Source organism: Scomber japonicus, chromosome 13, assembly GCF_027409825.1.
Source record: "Scomber japonicus isolate fScoJap1 chromosome 13, fScoJap1.pri, whole genome shotgun sequence".
NCBI classification, from domain to species: domain Eukaryota; kingdom Metazoa; phylum Chordata; class Actinopteri; order Scombriformes; family Scombridae; genus Scomber; species Scomber japonicus.
The window spans coordinates 13,039,430-13,062,785 of NC_070590.1; the positions used below are offsets into that span (position 1 = coordinate 13,039,430).

The window sequence follows — 23,356 nt, forward strand, 5'->3', positions numbered from 1 at the left end:
ATTCTATGACATTTCCTCTAGTGCCACCATGAGGTTGGTATTTTGGTTTTTGAGTGAAATAGCTACTGTTGGATAGATTGTCATGAAATGTGTTTATATTTAAGGTCCCCAGAGGATAAATCCTAATGACTTTGGGGATATCCTGACTTTTCATCTAGTGCCACGAGCAGGTTAAAACTACTAGTCAGTTTTCCCAGTATTTTGGTTAGTGACCAAATACCTAGAGAAATGTCAGCTGTGGCTATATATTTAATGCAGAGGGGTTAGTATTACCTTGCTACCACGCTACAGTAAAACATTACCTGCCAACATTTTCACTGTGACCACATAAGCAGGCTGATGGTACATTCAGCCCCAAACACCGCTGTGCCTTATTATAGGTGTACAGAGCTGATATCTGCTTGCACACATACTGTATGCACTTGGATTTCCTTACCATCATTCATACTTCACTTTATATGGAAGGCAGATACACCTATAGGGTATGATTACAGCTTTCCATTTGCACTGTAAAGTGCCAGACACATAACAATACAGAGCCTGCCAATGTTACCTGGTGGTCTTGAATCACAATTATATATATATCTGTATCAAGCCTGTGACTACAATTTAACTCTGCTGGCACATTCGGAAAAGCCATACGGTAAATAATTGGAGTTGCGAGGCTAAGAGATTTGTGTTGCTGCTGAAAAATATATAGGCTCTTAAGCATGAAAACAACAAATATATAATAGAGACGGATACATACTGTGCATTCCCATACCATCCCATACCCCATGATGCACCCATACACCCACATGCACACAAAATAGAGAATGAATACACAAAGTCAAGTACAACAGCACTATACCATCTGTGAAATGTATATTGTATCTGCTTTAAGACATTATCTGTGAGTGTTGAGGCAGTTATGTTCACTGAAACAGGTGGTGCAGTTTTAAAATATGGTCATGGTGCTCAGGATTATGCACATTGATTATAGACTCTGTGCTATCCATCATACTGTATGTAATGTGGCCCTAAAAGTACTTATTGACAAATGCTGCAATATCACAATATAAACTTATTACCTACTGTACTGCATGGTACCTCCCCATAGACATTTCATTATTATATTAAAATCCCCCTCTTTTCAAAATGTGCTTTTCTTCCTGTTCCTTCAGTTGGATGTTTGAGCTTCACTGTTCAGATAGATGTATGTGCAGAGTTTGACACTAGAAGACTGTTTCCTCATTTATCTGCTGAAGGGAAAGTGAAAGTTAAAAGGGTGTAACTATGAGTATGATCTGTGACTTGCATGTGTTTTATATATGTCGTGCATATATATTCAAGTAGCCTGACTGCAATTGTGCTTAATTTAATCAAATTAATCATATGCAACGAAGAGGTAGTGGCCCAAAAAGCCCCACCATCCCCTATTCTAGTTCAGAAGCAAACACCCTGTGCTCCAAGTGCAACAAAACAAATACTATAATTATCTGTAACAGACATGCCATCTGTTCACCTGGACATCTCCATGGTGTCCTTGGTGAGATAGACAATCCAGTAGACCAGGTTGAAGGCGCCAAACGAAAGGGGAAAGAGGATGCGTGAGTATTTGTCGATGATGCTGGTGCCAGTCAGAACATTGTTGGCCGGTACAGCTGAACCCTGCTGTAAGAACGCTTGGGCATTGACGGGTGGGTTGGGGAAAGTTTTGGCAGGGCGGTCAAACAGCGGGGCAGAGTTCATTCTCTTCTTCAACATACTACTGGCATCCACCTTGGAGAGGGAAAGAGGAAAGATTAAAAAACTGTAAGAGGAAATTCACATTAAAGAGAATATTACATGACATGACATCAGGGTATTAATAATAAAACTGGTGCTGTGCTGTTGTACCCACAGTCATAAAATCATCATATCTTATGTGTTAAGAATGTTAATGCAGCAGGACAAACTGAATCTGTGCAAAGACAGCATGTTATGGTGGCAAAGTGGAGGTGTCTTATGAAACACAATTAAAAAATCAAGAAAAATCCAACCTGATGTTATTTGCACAGCTGTAAGTTGATAAGTGCATGTGGGGAAATGCTGTCTAGAATATCAATGAGTACCCCAGTAATTAAGCACAACAAAGGAAATCAATTATGTTTTTTTGGTTTTTATTTGATGTCATTTCAATCAACCCGTTCCATGAAGATTGATGCACTTGCAAGACACATTAAACAAAAGAGATTCACAGTATATTGACACATGGTCATTGCCATGCCTCATCAACTCTCAGTAAACCAGAGTGATCTCAGCACATGCTCCCTGCTCCAACAGTTGTAAATCAGATACAGTATGTGTACAGAGAGAACGGGTCTGGGTCAAAGAACAACATGTTGCCTGTAGGTAGAGTCAGAGAGAATGATAGAGAGGCTGAAAAAGAGTGCAATCCCTTTTTTGAACCAAATAAAGCAATATCAAATATTTTACCTGAAGTACCACATAAATAGAACTAACAGTCTCTTCTTAATGGCTCAAGGTAATCCTGGTATACTCAACAGTGGCTCCATTGAATTGTGATATTGTGGTCATGGAAATGAATGAATTACAGACAATTAAAAGAAAATACAATATTTAACATGTACCATGAGAAGACAATATGCTACTGTATATATGAATATTTGTCTTATATTATTATAGGTATTACTATTTTTAAAGCAGAACATTATTATTATTAGTACCACACTTGAAAATGTAGTTTTCCTAAATTATATCTGATTCTGATTTTGTTATTCAGTGTTGAATTGATTTTGAATGGTCTCACAGAATAAACTAGTTCATTGAGCAGTTCATCTTAATGCTGCCAGACTATTTCAGTTCACAGTAAGTGTTTTTCCAGACTAAAATCTTGGAGCAAAACTGAACTTGCAAGATTTAGGCTGGATTTGTGATGCTACAGGATTACATGCCCCTCTACAGGTTGACAAACTATTAAACCGTCTGCTGAGGGCAACCAATCTCAAAATAAGACCAGATTTTTCTGATTTATTAGTTTCACAAAATTTGACATATTGGGAAACGCAAAGTTTTCAACCATGAGTAAATTAGCCGTTAAGGATTGTGCAGAATAATGTAAAGATAAATAATTAAATTATGGTGCAGAAATATGATGCTGCCTTCATCTCTAAAACAACCTCATCAGTCATTCCATAGCAGCAGTATTGAGAAGTACAATTCTTATGATCATTCAACACTGTGGATTCGATCAAGTTGAACCCTTCTAATCATTTAGTTATATGGAAATCTCTGACATCAGGAGCATAACCATGGAAACATATAGCGGAAGAAAAATAGGGTTTTTATTCATATCAGAAATGAATGTTCAAGGACAAAGGATGTCATATGTTGTACAGATTGTAAAGCTCTTTGAGAGCAGTTTATTGTTTCACAATACATAATTTAAATTCCCTTGACTTTAATTGACTGTATATTACAGTAACAGACTCCTTCCCTTTCCGCCCTTTCCGGTAAACAATATGGTATCTCTAAAAACAAAAGATCATCTTTCACTGTGGTAAATTGCTGTTAGTTGCTAAGTACGGGAGAAAGAGAGAGAGAGAGAGAGAGAGAGAGAGAGAGAGGGAGAGAGAGAGAAAGAAGAAAGACTAATGCTGTAATATGGTCAAACAATGAATATAAAATCTTTGAATTCTTTCCAGCCTTGATTTGCACAAACAACGACATCAGTCGACAGTAAAACATTATTTTCAGCATTTACGAGATGATGATGGTGAAAATGTAATAGGAATTTAACATTGACAACAATGATGTAGCAACAGGGAGGGAGTGGGTATAGGTGATCTAACAGCTCGTCATCAAGACTCTAAGTTCAACCACTGAATTACAATGTGTGAACGAGGTATGCTTCCTCCTGTTGAGTCACTACTCATTTGTAAGGTCTAGGACATTTTGAAATTCACAACAACAGGAATGTGCTCTTGAAGGTCTATTTATTTTCTGTTGTAAATGGTTGGTGTCCAAAACACAAACAACATGCTTTGTCTTTAACTGTCAGCTACCTATCAGTATAATGGTTTCTCGAGGTAAAAAATCATACAGTGATTACATGTTCCCTGCATAGTCTGTGTGGTATGTGCGTGTGTGTGCGTGTGTGTACTGTACAGTACGTATGTGCAGCTGATCCGATACAAAAGCTATTTTTGATCATGACAACAGGCTTGCTTGGCTTCTTTCTGGTCAAATCCCAGAGGGATCAGCTCCTCTTCTCTTTATCCACTGCACTAGATTTCAACGGACCGACTCTGACACAGGGAGGATGGGCACTGACTGATGGATGTAGGGATGTTGTTTGGGTGTGGGAATGCATGTGTGGGGGTGGGTGGAAGCTACACGTAAGTGCCTTTATGAGTAGGTGTGTGTGTGAAATTAGGTTACACTAACTGTATTCTACCAATATGCCTGGCATGGGAGCAAGTGCAACAAGGTTCATCTCTGTGGGTGCTGAGTGGGTGTGTATACGCTTGTGGATGATTATTAGGAGGTGGTGGAGAGGGATATGTGTATGTAAATGTAGGCTAGTTTTTATATTAATGTATGTAAGTATCAGCTATGGAGCTATTTTTTGTTATAGTAAGGAAATATTAAAAAGTTATGAGGTAGGGTTATATGAACAATACAATGATTTTCTTGGTTTATTTTTCCATGTCATGCTCTTAATACATCACATGCTATAAGAAAAGTATTTGGACCAGTGGGAGATTGAATGAAGCTGATAAAGTGGAAACATAAATAACTCATTTATCAGCTGTAAATAAAATGTAACTTTTCATTTTTACTGTACAACATTCTCTAAATATCACAACACATTCTCAACTTCTACTGCAAAATGCAATATTGGAAATACAACTTTACAACATAGTGGCAACACAGCCTTTTGCAACCTGAACAAATGAGGTAAAAAAATAATGTTTTATGTGACTGCATGCTAGTCTAACAAAAACACAAGGGAACGCATGCATGAGCACGCTGTTAATGTGATACACTTTCCTCCTGTATGCAGAGGATGTTAATGTAAACATGTTGTGCATACAAGCCATAAAACACAAAGAAAAAGAAGACTGTGATGCCAAATGTAATGTCACATCAAATTGGCATTTAGCAACATCTGTCATGGAAGGGAGCCTTAGTTTAATGCTATTCAACTGATCTACAGTTGGTAGAGATAACATGCAAGCAATGTGTGAGCAAAGGGCAATGAGTGGAAGACTGAAATCTGTCAAAATATTTCAAAAATATTTTTTTTAAAAATATTTCATGAGGGAGGAAATTCCTGTAACAGATTTGCCAGGCCTCAGGAATACACACAATATGTGTTTTTGTGAAACACTGAATGTAAACATAAGCATGTCATAAAACAAAACAATAAAAAAACACCCTGTAGGCTACCTTGAGGTACAGTGCATGACACTGTTTCTTATCAACAATCTTGCCTGAGCTTGAAAATCATCACACTCATTCAGTCTAATTACTAGGGTGCCAGGGCATTGGGAACAATTCTTGAAAGTCATAACTGGTCTCATTTACTCAGGATGTCTCTGCACACAAGATGTGATCACTACTCCTGTGATAGTCAGCACCTGTGGCTGGGTTCATAAATAAAGGTCCCCTCTGTCTAACTCCCAGTGACAATTTACATATACACACAGATAAACACCCCCTTCCCCTTTATGTTTACAGTTGTATATTTGATTAATTTATATAACCATTTGTGTTACGGTGTTGTGAGGTTTCCTTTCCTGCTTTACCTAGCAGTCATAACAGGTCACAATGTTTTAAATCGTGACTGGTGGATGGGTATTTCTATTCCCAGTGATACACCATTGTTTTTTCCCCTTTCTCTGTGTAATGTAGAGTCTTCCCTCCTACATATTTGGTGAAAGCAGTCATTTTCTATGATGCATCCCTCCCACTCACTCTTTCTCTCAGTGTAACACATTCTCTCACATACAACATAACACAAAATCAAACCACACTAGCCCCTCACATCACTCTCTCCATCTTGCTCCACCAAAACGGACTGGGCCAGCTTTCTCAGCCTGCACTCCACTTCAGTGTGGTGGCTGCCCTTCTTCTTGTGAGCCTGCAGTGATCTGCTGGATATTCCCTTAATCTATGGCTCTTACATAATCTGCAGCAACATCGTTCACAGAGCCACTGGCTGTCTCCTCGTGTCACTCTCTGTGGTTATCACACAGTTACAGGGCAGAATAGAGGACTGGGAGAAAGGGATGGATGGCTGATAGATATAGTGTAGATGGTTGGATGGATAAGACATTGTATGGATGGATGAGTGCATTGTATGGATGTAGGGGGAATCATTTACTACAGATTAAGTGTGTGCATATATATATATGCCTGTATATGTGTTTAAGTTTGTGCTGCAGATTATATGCGGATGCACATAGTTTTTGCTAATCGCTCTGTGTCTATAATAATAATAATAAATACTTTATTTTTGGATAGGGGCAATGCACATTGATGAACATCGATATTTAAACATCTCTGTAAACATGCAGGGTTATAGCAAAGCTGCTAATTTGCATCCGTAGTCCCTAGTAAATAAATAAAAATAATATATATATATATATAGCATGTTCAAGCAAAAAGAGAGAGGCACATAAGAGTTGGTCAAGATATATCTGTGTGCATGGGAGAAAGGGGGAGAGAGTCTGTGAAGAGAGAATAGAGGGTGCACATTAAGAGCACAGCGGAGGAAAAGAAAAAAAGCAGAAAAAAATAGGGATAAAGTTTCATGTTAATGCATTTTTGTTTGTGTAGTGGAATATAGATGACACATGATTTCCTCTGGGGTGACGTAGAGGATGGAAGATGGATTGTATATATTGTGCATTGTTTACATAGCACATAAAGTATATGTGACTGCAAATAAGAGCAATGGTAAACAGGGGTGGGAAAGCAATATTGTTGAAAAAGTTTTCTGATCAAGTCAGAAAGTTGTAAAATTATACATTAGTCATATAAACAAAATTTAAACCTGGAGGAAAGCTGTTCCACTGCCACTTAGTGATTTTATCAACAAGAAAAGCATCTGTACATCTGTGCTTAAAACATCTGGATTGATCTGTTGTCAGTGATTCTGCAGTGTCTGTTATCCACAGCTGTGTATACTGTATGAAAAGTGTCTCCTTCAGTTCATAAAATCCCAGCAGTATCTGATGGCAGCAGCACTGATATGTTGATGAATCTGCAGCCTATGAGATGCTGCACCAGAAAGCAGTGCCATTTCACATAGCCATTCACTGTTCATTAAATCAGCTGATGACACTAGACTGCTACAGTATAACCACACATACCTCTACACTCACCCAATGGCATTAAGGGTGGCTGAAAAGATCAATTCTTAGATTACAATTTTTTAAATGCTAGTTGTTAATGTTGACAGACAGAAAAAGGCAGAACTCAATTGCGAGAGCAGTGCAGCACCCGGAGAGTCTACAGCATGCACACATTAAAGTTATCTTGTTCATCTTCAAAAAAGGCAGTGGTTACATGCGTGTTTTGATTTAATTACCTTTGCAAGACACATGTTAAGTGTACTGTGAACTTTTTACCATCACTCAGAGGCTTGCAGCGAACTCCAGAAATATCAAACAAGAGCTGCTGATTAACAAACAACCAAACCAACTCTGGTGGGGTGAAGAAAATAACTGAGTCTGTTTCACCTCAAAAACCCTGAGCCTGCTCAGCGTGTTGGACAGCAATGGTTTCCCCCCGAGCTAATTTTGAAGTAGAGAGGCTGCTCTCCACTGCTTGAGACATGACATTAACAACAACATGAGAGCATTCTGCCTCCCCCTCAGTTTATTCCCATACATGTAGGAGACCGTAATATACTTAATATGCTTTCAAATGAATTAATTCATTAATTAATGCAGTTAACTTTTTGAGCCACTTATCTTATCTGCCATTTATGTTTCATATTGCATGTCAGTGGACTAACAACACTAGTAAATGGTTTGGAACACAGTATACTGGATCAGACTGAAAATGTGCCCCCCCTTCTTTCATTCAATTGCAAATCAATTGACACCAAATGATGGGAATTGAATTGAAGAAGATTCCTAAATGGTACATTCAGATTTCAGATTTCCTTCATTTGTCATTCTTATGATCTTGAAGAAACAAAGTTATGTTTCCCTTTAAAGCACATTCAAAGACAAAAATTGCAACAGCTGGCTATGACCATCACTACACTGATCAGGACAACCAGTCAACCCTAAAGCCACATACCAGTCTCACCAATCAGAGCACTGTGACAAACACTTTAAAGACAAACTCAGTTCAACAGAGCAAAGAAATTCAACTGCCAAGATATATCAAAACACAAAAATATGAATAAAAGCAAAATCTTTCAAAATTACAGAGTAAACAAACATCAGCTGGAGAGGAGTCTCTATTTGAAATCACTGAAGCCATCAGAAGAACATGCATGTTACTACAAGCACCTGGACATTGCAAAATACATTTCCTCTGCATGTGTCTTAGACTGATGAAAGCAGTAAAGACAAATATTATTCATGGCTCTCTGACCCTGTCTGATGATAAAAATCTCCCTTTTCTGTTGGGCCAAGACAGAAACACTGCAGAACTAATAGTACAGTTTGTCATCATGACAAGACAGACATAACAAATGACCTGTAGACCTGTTTAATGTATAAATATCAACATGCATGAGGCTTGTGACACTCACTTATTTGTACAATTAGCCAGAATGTAGGCTGAGTATTAAGTATTAAGTATGTGCAACTTGTATATCTTGTGAGCATCCTTTAAAAGCAGAGAACATGGCTGAATTTGATTTTTCTCAAACTTGTTTTCCTGCCACAAGAGAAAGGAGAGGGAGAAATTGGGAGAAATTGGGGTTTTTAAGTTTTCTGGTAAATATGTTTTTCTTTAGTTTTAATCACAACAGCTACTGACTGTATCATTATACAGTGCAATAAATCATTTTGTGCAACACTAATATTGAAATTATAGCTTGTCCTCAGATACATTACTGATTGTAAAGTTGGTAGACTTTGAGCTAGTTAGTTTCTTCATTTTTTATATTTTATTTTATGGTGGTAGCCAATTGTTGTTAATTGGCACTGAACTCCTGTAGTTTTAGTTGTGTTGCTTCATCCCACTTTAATAATACATTGATGAAGGCTTAGTCAACAATAGCATGCAAATGCATGGATCGACTATTTGACATTAATGTCTAACATTAAAGGACCAGCGTGTATGATTTAGTGACACCTAGCAGTGAGGTTGTAGATTGCAACCAAATGAATACGCCTCCTCTTCACTCCTCCTTTTCAAGTGCATAGGAGAACAAATGATGACTCATGACAAGATGGCAGTATAACATGGAAAAGGACCCGCTCCCTATTTATATATAAAGGCCTTATTCTAAATGAAAACACAGTTATTTTCAGGTGACTATAGACTAATGAAAACATATTAATATCATATTCCATTTTCGAGACCAATCCTCTGGATGACATTAAAAACTACACATTGCACCTTTAAACATGTAACAAATGTATGTTACTACTTTGATTTCAATGTTTAAGCCCAGTAATTATTTTAATGTGACGTTAAAGTTGATTAATTGAGCCACAGCTAAAGAATACTCTGTCTGAGCCCAATTTGCAAACAGGGACTGTTGTAGAAATGCTATAGTTTAGTTAAGTCATAAACTCGTTATTTTAATCACATTACTTAATATTAGTACAAATACAGTAATATTGCCATTGTGTGTGCACCATTTTTATCTGCTAATACTTAGGTTTGCACAATTAAACCAACTCATAACATTTTGGAAGCAATTTTCATAACCATATTGGCATTACAACATTCATGAGAAAAATATTTTACATTTGAAAATATGCTGCATAATGTGTGATAGGCAGGCAGCTGGCACATTTTGTTAAGTTGGTGATCCATAAAATGGGTCTGCAGTCACCACAACTTATGTCTGAAATATTTACATTACTTCATGTGCCTTTATTTTTATACAGATAAATGAAGAATTCAGAAGGATTGCTGCAGTTAAGCTCGAGACAATGTTCAAGGCAAAACTGGACCAGTACTTCTCAAAAATAACATCGTTGGCACCCTCAAGAGGATGGACTTCCAAAATGAATATTCATTACATAAGTAACATGCTGCTGATCATAATTTATACATTATCTCAGGCTTTGGATGGTGTTGTGCTGGTTCAGTGTCAATGTAGAGTGAATATTAGTCTTAAATTTGGCAGGTGTATAGAAATACAATTTCAATTGAATTCCAACATTGCCTATTGTTTCCTGGGTTGTTTCAAAGGCTTTTTGCAACACTAACACTTATAAGTGCATTATGTGTCATATGTTTACAGCCTATCCTCTGCTCCCAAGCAGATAAGAAAAAATGAATGAATTAAAACCAAAACTATAAATACCAGAGCAGAAAACAGATGAATTGTCAGAGGGAACATGGTAGGCAGAGTCAATGTAATAACACAGTGCAATTTAAAAGCCTTTTTTAAATTAACTTTCCACATTAGACCATCATTCAGCATTTGTTCCAATACAACAAATCAAATAAACAGAGTTATGGATCATTATTAATTAGCAAATGTAATGTGATTTTTTTGTTTTGGGGTTTTTTACCTGGAGTTTCATAATGCACAATTGAAATTGAAAATACCAACAAACTAATTGAGTTGCCTTTAAAATTAGCAATTTATTATTTGATTATAATTTAACACAGTAGAGATTGGTAGTGATGGTAATTGGTACAGTCCAGGCCTCATAAACGTCATCCTTTAATCTTATCCCCCAGTGATGTCATTATCAAAAACCCATCCTCATGGACAAGCAGTTTTAACTTTTTTTTTTTTTTTTTCCTTATTCACAGAATGATGTTGTGGAAAGAAGTAGAGAGTTTTCTGTGGCTGTGGCTTTGTGGTGTATCTTAGAAAAAAGAAGGAGGATCTTTTCAAAGAGCACTTCAATCAGACAGTTAAGTACAAGACACACTATACTTTGTGTTATTCTCACTTTAAATATGATGACTTAAAACACTGACTGACGTTTATTCTGACCTACTTATGCCAGGATGGTGGGGATATTACCAATGAAGACATGAAGGTTGTTGTAACGTGGGTGCAATAATATCTGATGTAGCCAGCGCAAGGATTGATGAAATAGTGATTGAGGAAACAGAAGTCCTGGAAGACCTGAACGTACCCAGAGCCTGTACCTCGCTAATGGAGCTGATATACGCATTCAACCTCAGCCACCCAAAAGAACTGAAAAATGCTTTTGAAATGTGTCAAAAGATATTCCTTGATCTGAATGGTCTGAAAGCCAGTCTGAATGTAATGTCTCTAAAGAATAAACTGCTGTACAAAAAATGTGAAGAATTAGGCTACCCTCAAATTCAATAGGAGATGTTTCACTATTATGTTTGTACAGTTTAGTTGTGTAACATCCAGAAGTTACTGCTTAATTTGTATAACTAGCTAAGACTAATGCAGTTTAATACAGCAGCACTACAATAAATCCTACCACCATGAATGTTACAATGGTCAATGATTTTGAGTTTTACAGGGGTGTTAGTTTAACTTTATGGTCATTTTGTAGGCTGCAGCTTGTGATGTTGAACTATTCAGTCTTCCCTCTCTGAAATAAATGGAGTGGACTAAACAGGAGCACGTCAATATAATGCAATATAGTTTTACAACAAGCATAAAGCCCAATCTGTACGGCATCAAAATGACAATAAAGTTTAATAAACACCTCTCTAAAGCTGTCTCAGCAAAAACTAAGGATAATTAACCCTCATGAATGTATGATATATTGCATGACTCTTTTTAGCTAAGTGGAACCAATAAACTCGAAATTGAGTGTATGTTGATCAGATCTTTTTCTAATATTTTATATGATATCTGATTTATTTATTTTTTTGGCAGTATTTTTATGAATCAGATATGTATTTACAAAGTAGAAAAACATACTTCTATATTCCTATAGAAGCATGTAGCCATTTGATGTATTTTTGCCAACACCAGCAACACAAAATTGATATATTCCTTTTCACACAGTGTGCAGTGTTATTTTTCTATTGTTTTCTTAAAAATGCACAGATCATGAAGTATTAGATTCAGTTCAGGAGATCACTCCTCCGAAACCAACAATAATAATTTGAGTATGTTGTAATTTCTGTTTTATCTTGTTTCAGGGGAACTTCCTAGTAAAAGCCTGCAAATAGTTGACTTAATGTGTTCATTTGGAGATCCTGAACACATTATAAGTTTTGGTTAAAACTAATGTGGGTGTTGATTTTATTCATTCATTTAATTATTTATTATTGTTGGAAGTGGAAATTTCATGCAGTAAAAAAACTAAAATATTTGTACATAAGCTCACATTGAGTTACAATGAACAGTTTAATCATGAAACTGGAATTGATATGTTATTTATTCTCATAGAAGTATAATATGTTACTAATACTAATTAGTAACTAATTAATTAGTAGAGTAGAATAGAGTTAAAATAGAGAAATTACAATAACTTAAATGAAGTCATTTGGCCATTTATTAACACCAAAACTTTTTAATTAAAATTAAATTGGTTCAACTTAATTAAACTTGTAGAGGACAGCAAATCATGTTGATTGTACTAAACTAATCAAGATAGTTTAATTATAAAAGCCTCATGCCTGAGTTGGAATAACTTGAGTTGGAATAAACTCCATGCAAATTGTTACTTTAAAAAAGAAGAAGTTGAGCCAGTGTATTCTTTTTTTAGAGTGAAAGATGCACAGATGCAATCAAATGCAAATTGAAAATTGACATTGAAATTGTTATGTAAAGAAAAACAAGTGGGAGTTAATTTGGACAGAAAGATAAATAGAAGAGGACGGACAAGAAGAGTTTACATAGGGTACAATGTCTAACTAGAAAGATAGAAGTAAAGACAGAAAAAAAAAACAATCAAAACAGATGTGAAATAAAACCATAACAAAGAAATGACAGTGACAGATGTCTACTAATGTACATGTATACATAAAGAGTAACACCCGGCCTCAGTATACACGCTGTATTGGCCATATTCTTTCCTTTTTTGGTCAACATTTTGAACCCAAATGACAATAAAACTAGATTTAGACATGTTGTAGAACCGATCAGAAAATGAGGACTGAGAATGAATCAGATTAATGCCAAACTTTCTGTGAATGGAGTTTAAAACACTATGCAGGGCTATTTTGTTTAGTGGGTCTGATTGATGATGATTCATGAAAAGACAAAAGATAGACACCAAGTTTGGTGAACAGATGTAGTGGCTTGCAAATAAACCAGGTCAAGTCTTTTACCTAATCTGTGACTGAAACATCAGATCTGATCACCATTTATAACAGCAACTCAGTGCAGTTTGTGAGGTCTTTATCAGTGCACAACACGAGTAATTCTACTGCTACATGTATCTACATGCCTAAGTTCAGGTGTGTGTCAAAGCATTGTACCAATTTAATGATTTAATAATACAAATGTGCACCAGCATGGAATATGCTGATAATATCTCCACTTATTTGTCCAGTTACAGCCACCTGTTACAGAAAAATAATCTTAATCACACAGCGATGTCTACAAATTTTATATTAGAGAAAAAAGCACACCTGTATTTAATTGTTACTCAGTATCAGCAGATCCCCTGAGTTTGAGAATCTGATTCAGTGTCAGGGTATAAAAAGTTGAATTAGTACATCTCTGATTTATGTATCATGTTTTCACCAGATGTCAAAAAACAAAGTAAATAAATGAAGTCTACACCTGTCAGCAACATGTTAAAGATCTGAGGCCAGCCATCTTCATCTCGTTCCTTTTCTTAAATATGAGTTTATACAGGTTAATAATTTAGTCAGAACAGAACAAGTGTGAAAAAGTGAAGTAGACTTACTGAGGAAACCTCCCCATCGTTCCCTGTGGCCGCAGCTGGAGCTGCAGCTGCTGCCTCCTGAGCTGCTGCCTTCATGGCCGCTGCCTTCCGCATTTCCCGGTTGGCCTGCAGGGTGGAGAAGTAGTTGACGGCCGCAAACTCAATCAGGGCAGAGAAGACAAAGGCAAAGCAAACTGCAATGAACCAATCCATGGCTGTAGCATAGGAGACTTTGGGGAGTGAGTGGCGGGCGCTGATACTGAGTGTGGTCATGGTCAAAACAGTGGTGATACCTGCATACAGGAAGGAGATGGAAATTAGGAAGTTAGTAAGTGCTGCTCTGAACCCTCCTTAAAACACATTTTTTCACACAAAAGAGATATAACATTTTATTTAGTGAGCTTTATAGGTGCCTGTAGACATACTGTTGTAGCTCCTGGCCAGAGCTCCACACTTATTGCACTGAGATGATCTTCTCATCTCAGTTTGACCAAGACAGCGAATGAGCTAATTTCCCAAAATATCAAATTATCCCCTTAATGCTGTTTTGTTAAATGTCTCAATTAAGCAATGGGTCAAATATAATTATTATTTCTGACAGTTTTTAATATTGATTTTCTTTTTTCTTTTTTCTGTGAACCCTCTGTTTTAGGGGTATAATTTAAGTCCAAGTAAATTGTAAAAACAGATGTGAAATGTGTAATACACTGTTAAACTGTTAACTGTTAAATGCTTGTGCAGAGTATTGAATAATATCAAACATTTGCATATGCTACAAGTTTACAATTAATCAAATCTTTAATGGCAACGTGTTAACCACTTATTAATCACTTGGATGGATGAACAATCTGTTTATATTGCATTATACATGGTAACAAAATTATGAAGAATGCCAATGCACCATAGTGTGTACACAATTGATTTTCCAAAGGAATATCCTTGACACATGGCATCAGCTCTGTTTCATAGCACATAACTAGAATGTCAAGCCATGTGGTATTTCAGCTCCATAAGGTTTGCCAAAATGTCACTTCAGGGGATTCTAATCTGTCCAAAAACAGACTTACTGGCACGCCAATAAGAGAGCACAAATATCTGAACAAAATTCTGGAGAGTGCTACCCAGTATGATGACCAGACCAATGCCACAAAGGATGTGTTCATATGTTAATAAGCATTTTATAATATGAAATATTGGTGGGATGATAGAAAGATAAACTAAATAAAGGAAGGATGGATGTGTGTGTGTGGAAATGTGTGGAAATGTGTGGAATGATGAAGACAATGCATGAACCTTTCTCAGCTGAAATGAAACTATGTCAGAACTTCTAACCTCTGGCCACTGGCTTAAGTTTGAAGCCGCCCTTTGCTGCCACTCCCTTTGAGCATAACCTCTAACTATAGAAAATTATAAAAAAATATTCTTTGAATCTGACACCAGTTATGCATTCACACGGATAATTTCACAGTTTTAAATGATTTTGGATTACATAAAAAGTCCACAGCAGGTGCATTTTAGAGACACAGTCAAAGTGTCAAACTATCAAAACATACGAAAAAATAAAAATAAATTGTAATGTTGCCTAGAGGAAAAAGCCTCTTGATCAGTGAAGACTGATTTTCTCTGTCCCACCCATATTCCATCCTTATTAAGTCAGATAAAGATGCTGACAATGAACATCTCTTTTAATGGCCCATTAACAAAGTACATATCTAATTCACTTTCATCAAGCTAAAGCAAGCAGGAAAAAAGGGCCATTGAACACTGCTGTCCATGTTTTTACTAAATGTGTGCTGTAGTTGTGCACATTTCATTAGCAGCCTAGGAACTTATGGGGGATTTAATGTGCCTAATAATGTTACAAAAGCATTTTCTACACACCACTTCAGCAATGAAAGCTAACAACTCTCAAATATAGCACAACCTCCTCCAATAGCCAACCAGCGATGACTGTCTATAGCTCAAGCACAAGTTAAATGATTGTAAAGGGGAGGGGGGACATGGGAAGAAAGCCTGTCAGGGTAGGAGGAAGAGGCAAGTGAAAGAAAGAATGGAAGAGTGTGGGAGGGAGGGGGATGAAATATAAAGACAGGATAGAAATGAAATGCTTGGGGCATTTATGAGCTTTTATAGGAAAAAGCAAGGTACAAATTAGGCCACACTCAATTAAGTCTGTGAGACTTGTGCTCAAGGGACTTTCAGCTTTTAGAGAGGTTGTTGACAATCCAGCGCACAACGTACTATGGCTTAATGTACTGTCAGGGTGGAACACACCCATATAGCAATTTGTCTTCTCTTATTTCCAACTTCCTATCTCACATAAATCATCCACAGCATTAATGAAACTTCGTCAGGCAATGAATTTGTTGTATTGTCTGTTGTGCTTTATATCAGAAGAAATATGCAACTAACTTCATACTACAACCCCAAGTTCAAGCTCAAACACCAAGGAATAAAAAAACTTAATATATAAAAAAATAACTGTAATATATGACATTGAGGGGGCTCTGTGTTTGCCCAGAGCTCTGATTTAACAACAGACCATCCATAGAATGAGCAGTTGTTTTTTCTATCCCCAATATTGAGTGAAATGAAAACAGCAGGACAAGCGAGGTTAATTAGATCCCACAGATGTGCTTTCCGCATGGGGTTTCAACTTGAATGCTAACACTAATGATAGGGATATATTCTCTGAAGAAGTGTGCAGGCTCGTTGGTGCACTGGCTCACTTCATAAGACAAGTGCAGACAACAGAATCATGATCTATAAAGGCCAGCAGTGTTACTCTACTCAACTCCAGCTTGTTGAGGTTTAACGTGAGGGGAATTAAATTAAAAACAATAGGAATGTGTACGCGCTTTGACACACTTTCCCAATTTCATTCTCTTTGCTTTGTCCCTGTCTTTTTGTCTTTCTCATTCCTCTCAGTCTTTCTCTCTCTCTCTGTCTTTCCTCAGTGTCTCTCATCCTCTCTGTTCCTGAGGCTAGAGCTTGGTGGCAAGTGTAGCGTAATGTAATGTGAGCAAGCGGAACCTGTGAGTGCTCAGAAACGGGCCAAGTAAACATCCTCCCCCTCTCGGCCTTTGCATGACCAATTTCAAAAAGGACATTTATTCCCAATTAATTCAGCCCCACCACAGCGGAGGAGGAGTATAGATAATGAAGAAAGGTTAAAATATACTGTGATGGCTGTGTCTGTCTTTGTTCTCTTGCAGAATAATGCATTTTAAGGACAACTCTGTGCAGTTTAAACCAATCAGAGTGCAGTAAATGGAGGAAGAGTATGCTTACAGTACTTAAAGTTAACAGAGCTAGACTCACACTGGGGTCAAGCAGTGGGTGGTAAGTCAATAAATCTAGAGAATTTTCATTCGGGTTTTGGATATTTAAATACCATAAAGAGTTTTGAGAACTCAGTTAAATAAGAACCAAAAAAATGATATAAACTCTTGCAAACTAAGACTTTATATTGGAGGCACAGCTTTAGTGATTCCTGATCCTCTGTTCAAATTGACATGATTTCCATTTTATTCCCACATTATAGTTAACTTTTAAGTAATTATTATCATGCACAATGATAAGTGAGAAGATAAGAGAAGAAGACAAAATGTTCAATTATCTACAAGACCATTTCTTGCAATTTTCGGCAGCCAAAGTGAGAGTAATTCTTAAAATGTCTAAGAAGTGATTCCAATTGGGGAAGGAAGTGATAGACAGCATGTGCACTTTCGTTTTTCATCAATTCTTTTTTGGGAATAAGTTTAAAACAAAGAGTGGAACTTCTACAGCATATGAATAAACTGGAGTTAAAGAAATCTTACCAAAGACAGTCCGAGCTGGAACTGATTCCTTATTAATCCAGAAAGAGACTTGGGCCAGGATGACAGTCATAATACAGGGAATGTAAGTTTGAATCAGGAAAAAGCCCATTTTCCTTTGCAGATGGAAGTGGACAGTCATGATGACATATTCACCTGAGAGAGTAACACCAAAGACATTGTGTTTCTGTTAGTGGCAAATTAGCAATTCATAGACATAGTAGTAAGTAGTAAGACTGATTGTTTTTCAAAATCAGTCATTTATAACATTCATCTGAGCATTTTAAAGATGCTCTATTTGGTTGGAATAAAATATCTCAGTTACTACAGGAGGTATCATACTGTAACTTCAAAGATGACTTCATTGCTGTCTGCTTCACATTCATCAAGAAAATAAAATATATCAAACATATCAGAAGGTGAAACCTGCAAGCGCTGTGCTGTATATCAAAATAACTACAAATCACACTCAAACATGCCGCTCAAAGCCGTCACATAGTATCCTGAAAGGATTATAATCTAAAGTCATACTGCTCATTGGACTGGATCCAGAATTTAGCACACTTAAAATGATCTGGGCCTACCTGTGTTGGACTTTAGCCTCTCGCTTGACACTGTTTGCCCGATGAGATCGTACTGCAGCAGGCTGGATGATTCCTCTGGCACCTCGACAGAAGACAGAGGACCTTTCTTCCATGTGTACACAATCTCACTGATGGGGTAAGCATCTAGACATGATGGATAAAGAGCTTTGTCAAAATTTAGATATCTACATTTCATATAAGTGATCATTAAGGAACCTTGATACTAGAAGAAGATACCAGGAAAAGTAGAATTGTTTACTGATCCCTCATTTCTGGCTTAGTAGCATAAATTATGAATAAATAAGTAAGCATACAAAAAATAAACACACAAAAGAACTATACTATGTATTTTGAAAAAAAAAAAACTTTTTGAGGTAAACAGGAGCAAATTGTCAAGGTTGATATAACAACATTAAAAGTTCCTCAAATGTGCTGTATACAGTACGTGACATGTCAAACTGAAATCTTTGAGTATATGCTGTCAAGCAATCAGTTACTCAGCAACAGAGCGATCATTTGAGAGTGACACCATCTGTCAAACCAGTGAGGCTTAACAAAAAGAAACTCACAACTCCCAAACTTGAGCGGGCAGGCATGTCCGTCCATCGGGAAGTTCATCAGACGCATGGGGCACTCTGCATTTATAGTTAATCTGTCAGAATAGAGAAGGGTTGAAGCAAGTGTTTGATTTATATTTGATACAATGTTACTGACAAAGGAATGATTACAGTTTTAAAATGAATTCAGCCAGTGGGGTGCCATGCTGTACAACGCCTGTCATTAAAGCTGAAACAAAAACCAGTGGACTGGTGGTGTAGAATGATTTTTGATATTTTGAAAATATATCATGTTGTTAATAGAAAAAAATAATAGCTGTATTTCTTACAGGGGTAATTGACCACCAAGTTCATTTCTAAAATAATAAATAATATGGATAAAATATAGCATCATTATTGTTTAATAAGTGATGCCTGCCGATCCTCTTAGATATTCTAATTACTTAAAAAATGTGTGCCATCAGTTACTCTAGGGGAATTTTTTTCATGCTATGCATATCTCCTTTTGGAACAAAGCTGGAGTCATGTTTGTTTGAATTGCTTTCCAGGCCTGTTTTCAGTATCAGATGGTCTTGTTTTGGAATGGCACTCTTTATTTATTTTTTTCATGTCTGTGCATATTCTTGGATGCTTGTTTGTTTGATTTGCTTTCCAGGTCTGTGCTCTATTCCGGTCTTGGCTGGGTTTGGAGCTCACTGTCCAGCACTGTTACCTCATGGTGTACAGGATAGTTCCGTTCTGCATGATGCGGAACAGCTTGTTGGGGGTGGTCATGTTGTGAGAGATCGACCTCTTGCCATTCCGGAAAAAGGTGTCCGGCGTCCAGATCTTGCTGACCATCAGGTTGTTGAGCCGCAGGATCTCGATGGGGCCCTCAAATTTCAGCCTTTCGTCAATCCATGTCTGACGGAAGAACACATCCATGGTGTACTCCTGGACAAGGTTTAGAGTGTGGGTTAAGGATTTATTTACTACTACAATTATCACTCCTACTGCTTCTGCTCCCGCCGCCACTATCTCCACTACCCCCGGAGAGAACAGCAGATGGGTTTGCAAGCCATGGTTTTGATTGGAACCTGCTGGATAGAACACTGGCAGTGTGATTATTCATATTTTTTATTTGTCATTCTCAAATGTTCTATTACTGCTGCCAGTACAATCAAATTTAAAAGTTGTGTTCATGCATATTTATAAATTTACATTCAATATGTGAAATTATTGTTATTTGTTTTAAACGGGTTATTATTGATTTTTTGATCAATTAGCTACTAGCATGTCCATGCACACATACTGTGACATCCTCTCAAAATATTTTTTTCTTGTTTTTGTGGACTATCAGATCTGGAAATGGAGTAAATGAAGTGATTTGTGATAAATTATGCAAACATGAATATAGTTCATTTCATACAGAGTCAGCATAAAGTCTTCAGTACGAGTCCATCATGGATGCTTTTAGTTCAAATGGATGGATTTACTGCTCCAAAGAGCCTTGTACATGCCTCTCAATAGAACTGAAGCAAGCTTATCACATGGCAGTTCGAGTAGGAGAGTAGGCTTTAGATGCTGTGGAACAGTATCTAAAGCCTAAAGCCTGAACAGTATAGAGAACAACACACATACAGCTCTCAGCCTATCCCATGTCAGGAGTGGCCAGCCTATCCTGTCCCAACATCAGCCAGATCTCTCTCACTCCATCTCTGACGGGGGGATTGTCAACCAGATTAAAATTCTAAGCTGCACTAATGACATCCTGCCCAAATGCTGGAATAATGAAGGCTGGGAGAACCACTTGACTTGAAGCTATATGCATAGAGTTTCCGAGAAAACTGTGCATATTCCTGTCTGTATTCACACAATGGCAGTGACTTTGTTAATAGGTGAAGAAACACATTCATGTGTATGAAAGCCAATGAAGTAGCCTAAGTCAGTGTTTCAGCAGTCAGAAGGGTTTACATACCATCTCAACATCTGAGACAGGTCCAAAGCTGGTGACGAAGATGTCAGTTTTGACCTCTGTAACTGGACCTAAAGCAGAAAAATAAGTAGTTGCTTTTATACTGACAACATTTTTTTTAGATTATACATTTAAATGTTTTATGTTAATTGAATATATATATATATATATATTTTGAACGTATAGTCTATACACACAAGGAAATGGCCACTGAAAATAAAATTTGTTTAAAAAACAAGGAAGAACATTTTTAATTGTGTATTAATAAGTGTATTCTCAAACTCAGTTTCAAGTTGTTAGTTGTTATTGCTATTTTACTGCTTAAAAAGTAAACTATAATATATAACCATTACAGCACAAAAAACAAAACAAAAAAAAAACTAAATGAACACGAGTCTATCTTCTGAGAAATGGAACATCGATCCAATTACTTATAAAATACAACATGGCACGGTTAGTATCATACCTCCAAATCCAGGTCGGAGCCTGTTGTCATACCCATCCAGTAATCTATCCAATATGCGCGTGATGTTATCCAAATAGATACTGGTGTCACTGTGCTGATTTCCCCACACACTGCTGGCACTGTAACTAAAGAGCATATAATCAAAGCTTATTTCAACAGTCGCAAAAATCGCTGGAAATATAGTTTCCTAAATGTGCATCCATCCACAGTCTTTGGTTGCCGTGCGTAAAAGTCCGAGAACACGCAGAGAAAAGAGTTGTCATACTCACCAAGACAGAAATAAGCAAGTACAAATGAAAGCCATGCCTCGCAAACACCCCACAACTAGAAATCCCTGGTCAACTTTTAAAATCAGCATATTCCATCATTTAAAACCATGATTAAACGCGGGTCAGATCTTCTTTTAGTTGTGAACCGTACGAGGATATCGCGCCAGTCCAGCACGACTTGACTTCCCCTCTAGTGCGGTTGCGCCCGCCTCAGCCTGAATCGCTCAGTTGGAAAAACCTGAAGAGTTTTTAAGAGAGTGGAGAGGAGGGACGAGGGGGGCCGAACAAGCCATTTACAAGAAGTAAACTGGTCTCAAGTGCTATTTGGATATTTAGAGAATGTTTCTGCTTTATTGAAATAATGTCGGTTACTGTGCCTATCTGATAAAGAAGGCTGGAGAGAAACGAGCGATGGAGAGAAAGAGAGAGAGGAGGGAAAAATGATGGAAGAGTGACAGAGCTTGTAACAAAGACAGCACTATCATATCAATGGACAGTATACCTAGCGACCTTTAATTTTTAAATGATATAATTTGCTACGCCCTCTCAACATTGTTACCTACATTATCTCTCTCTCTCTCTCTCTCTCTCTCTCTCTCTTTCTCTCTCTCTCTCTCTCTCTCTCCCTCTCCCTCTCTCTCTCTGTGTGTGTGTGTGTGTGTGTGTGTGTGTGTGTGTGTGTGTGTGTGTGTGTGAAAAAACACAGGGCTTGGCCATGCAAAGACAGAAAATTGCTACTAGAGATAAAGCATGATGAACTGTGATTCATATAGTGGTTGGGTGGTTAAGTGGAGTGGGTGGTAGATACATTTAGTGCAACTTCAAACTCACAATATCCATAGACCAAGAACAAGAGGGAAATACCACACTGTGAAAGCCAGCTCCCCCTGCCAAGCTGACATGAGTTTATTTCTGTTGCAAAAACACAATTGAAGATATTGCATCATTTTCACTGGTGCTCAGTAAAGTTTAGCTTGCACAACTATCAATGGATGGGTTATGTCACAAAGGCAAAACAGGAAAGCACGAGTTAGAAATTGCAGGCCAAGTGCAAAACTAGAATCTATCACATCTTTTTAGGGCTTCAAGTGTACATTTTTGGTAAGAAAAATGGCACCAGTTGTACATTCAATATAAAAATACCAGTTGTGACTTAAAAGCTTACTACAACCTTGCACTGATCATAACTAACCTTAAACTAATGTGAACCTTAATATGAAAGACGAGAAATCCTGCAATAGAAAAATAAATTAGATCCAATGTTTACTGACATTCCAACTTCAGCGAGTGTCTTAACTGTGTTATGTCTTCATTCATCAGTGAGCCAGAGTACTTTATTCCAGCACAGCATTACTTTTTCATTATAAGTGGTATCATATCCATGTTATCAATAATTCAAGTGGGGGAGAAAAATATATTGTACTATTCTGACAGCATTAAAACGTGGAGACAGATTATGCAATATAATCCTTCAACTCTGGTCTCTTTGTGCTCAAAACACAAGTTATATAATCATCTCAAAATATGTTTTGAATCATATGCAATGTATCACTGGAGATCACGTGCACCCCTTTTAAAAAAAATTAGACTTACTGCACTGTATCTGATGAATGGAAGGATCCCTTCTGGTTTTCACTGATTAGCACTAGATGATTTAATTCTATAGTCATAGTAAAAGTATAGGTTTAATTGGATTTCAAGTTTTTCAACACGTTCTTAACAGTTGGTATGCATT

The 23,356-nt window shown here is 37.1% G+C and overlaps 1 protein-coding gene across 1 annotated transcript; it reads right to left on the minus strand.

The window, feature by feature from the left end:
* Nucleotides 1-1,500: 1,500 nt before the first annotated feature.
* gabra6b (gamma-aminobutyric acid type A receptor subunit alpha6b) lies at nucleotides 1,501-21,710 on the minus strand. Its single transcript, XM_053331276.1, has 9 exons — nucleotides 21,622-21,710; nucleotides 21,353-21,477; nucleotides 20,890-20,957; nucleotides 19,645-19,865; nucleotides 18,945-19,027; nucleotides 18,376-18,519; nucleotides 17,795-17,947; nucleotides 13,995-14,266; nucleotides 1,501-1,761 (listed from the first exon to the last, which is right to left on the minus strand). The coding sequence occupies exons 1-9, from the start codon at nucleotides 21,708-21,710 to the stop codon at nucleotides 1,501-1,503; spliced, it is 1,416 nt and encodes a 471-aa protein (XP_053187251.1).
* Nucleotides 21,711-23,356: the final 1,646 nt, after the last annotated feature.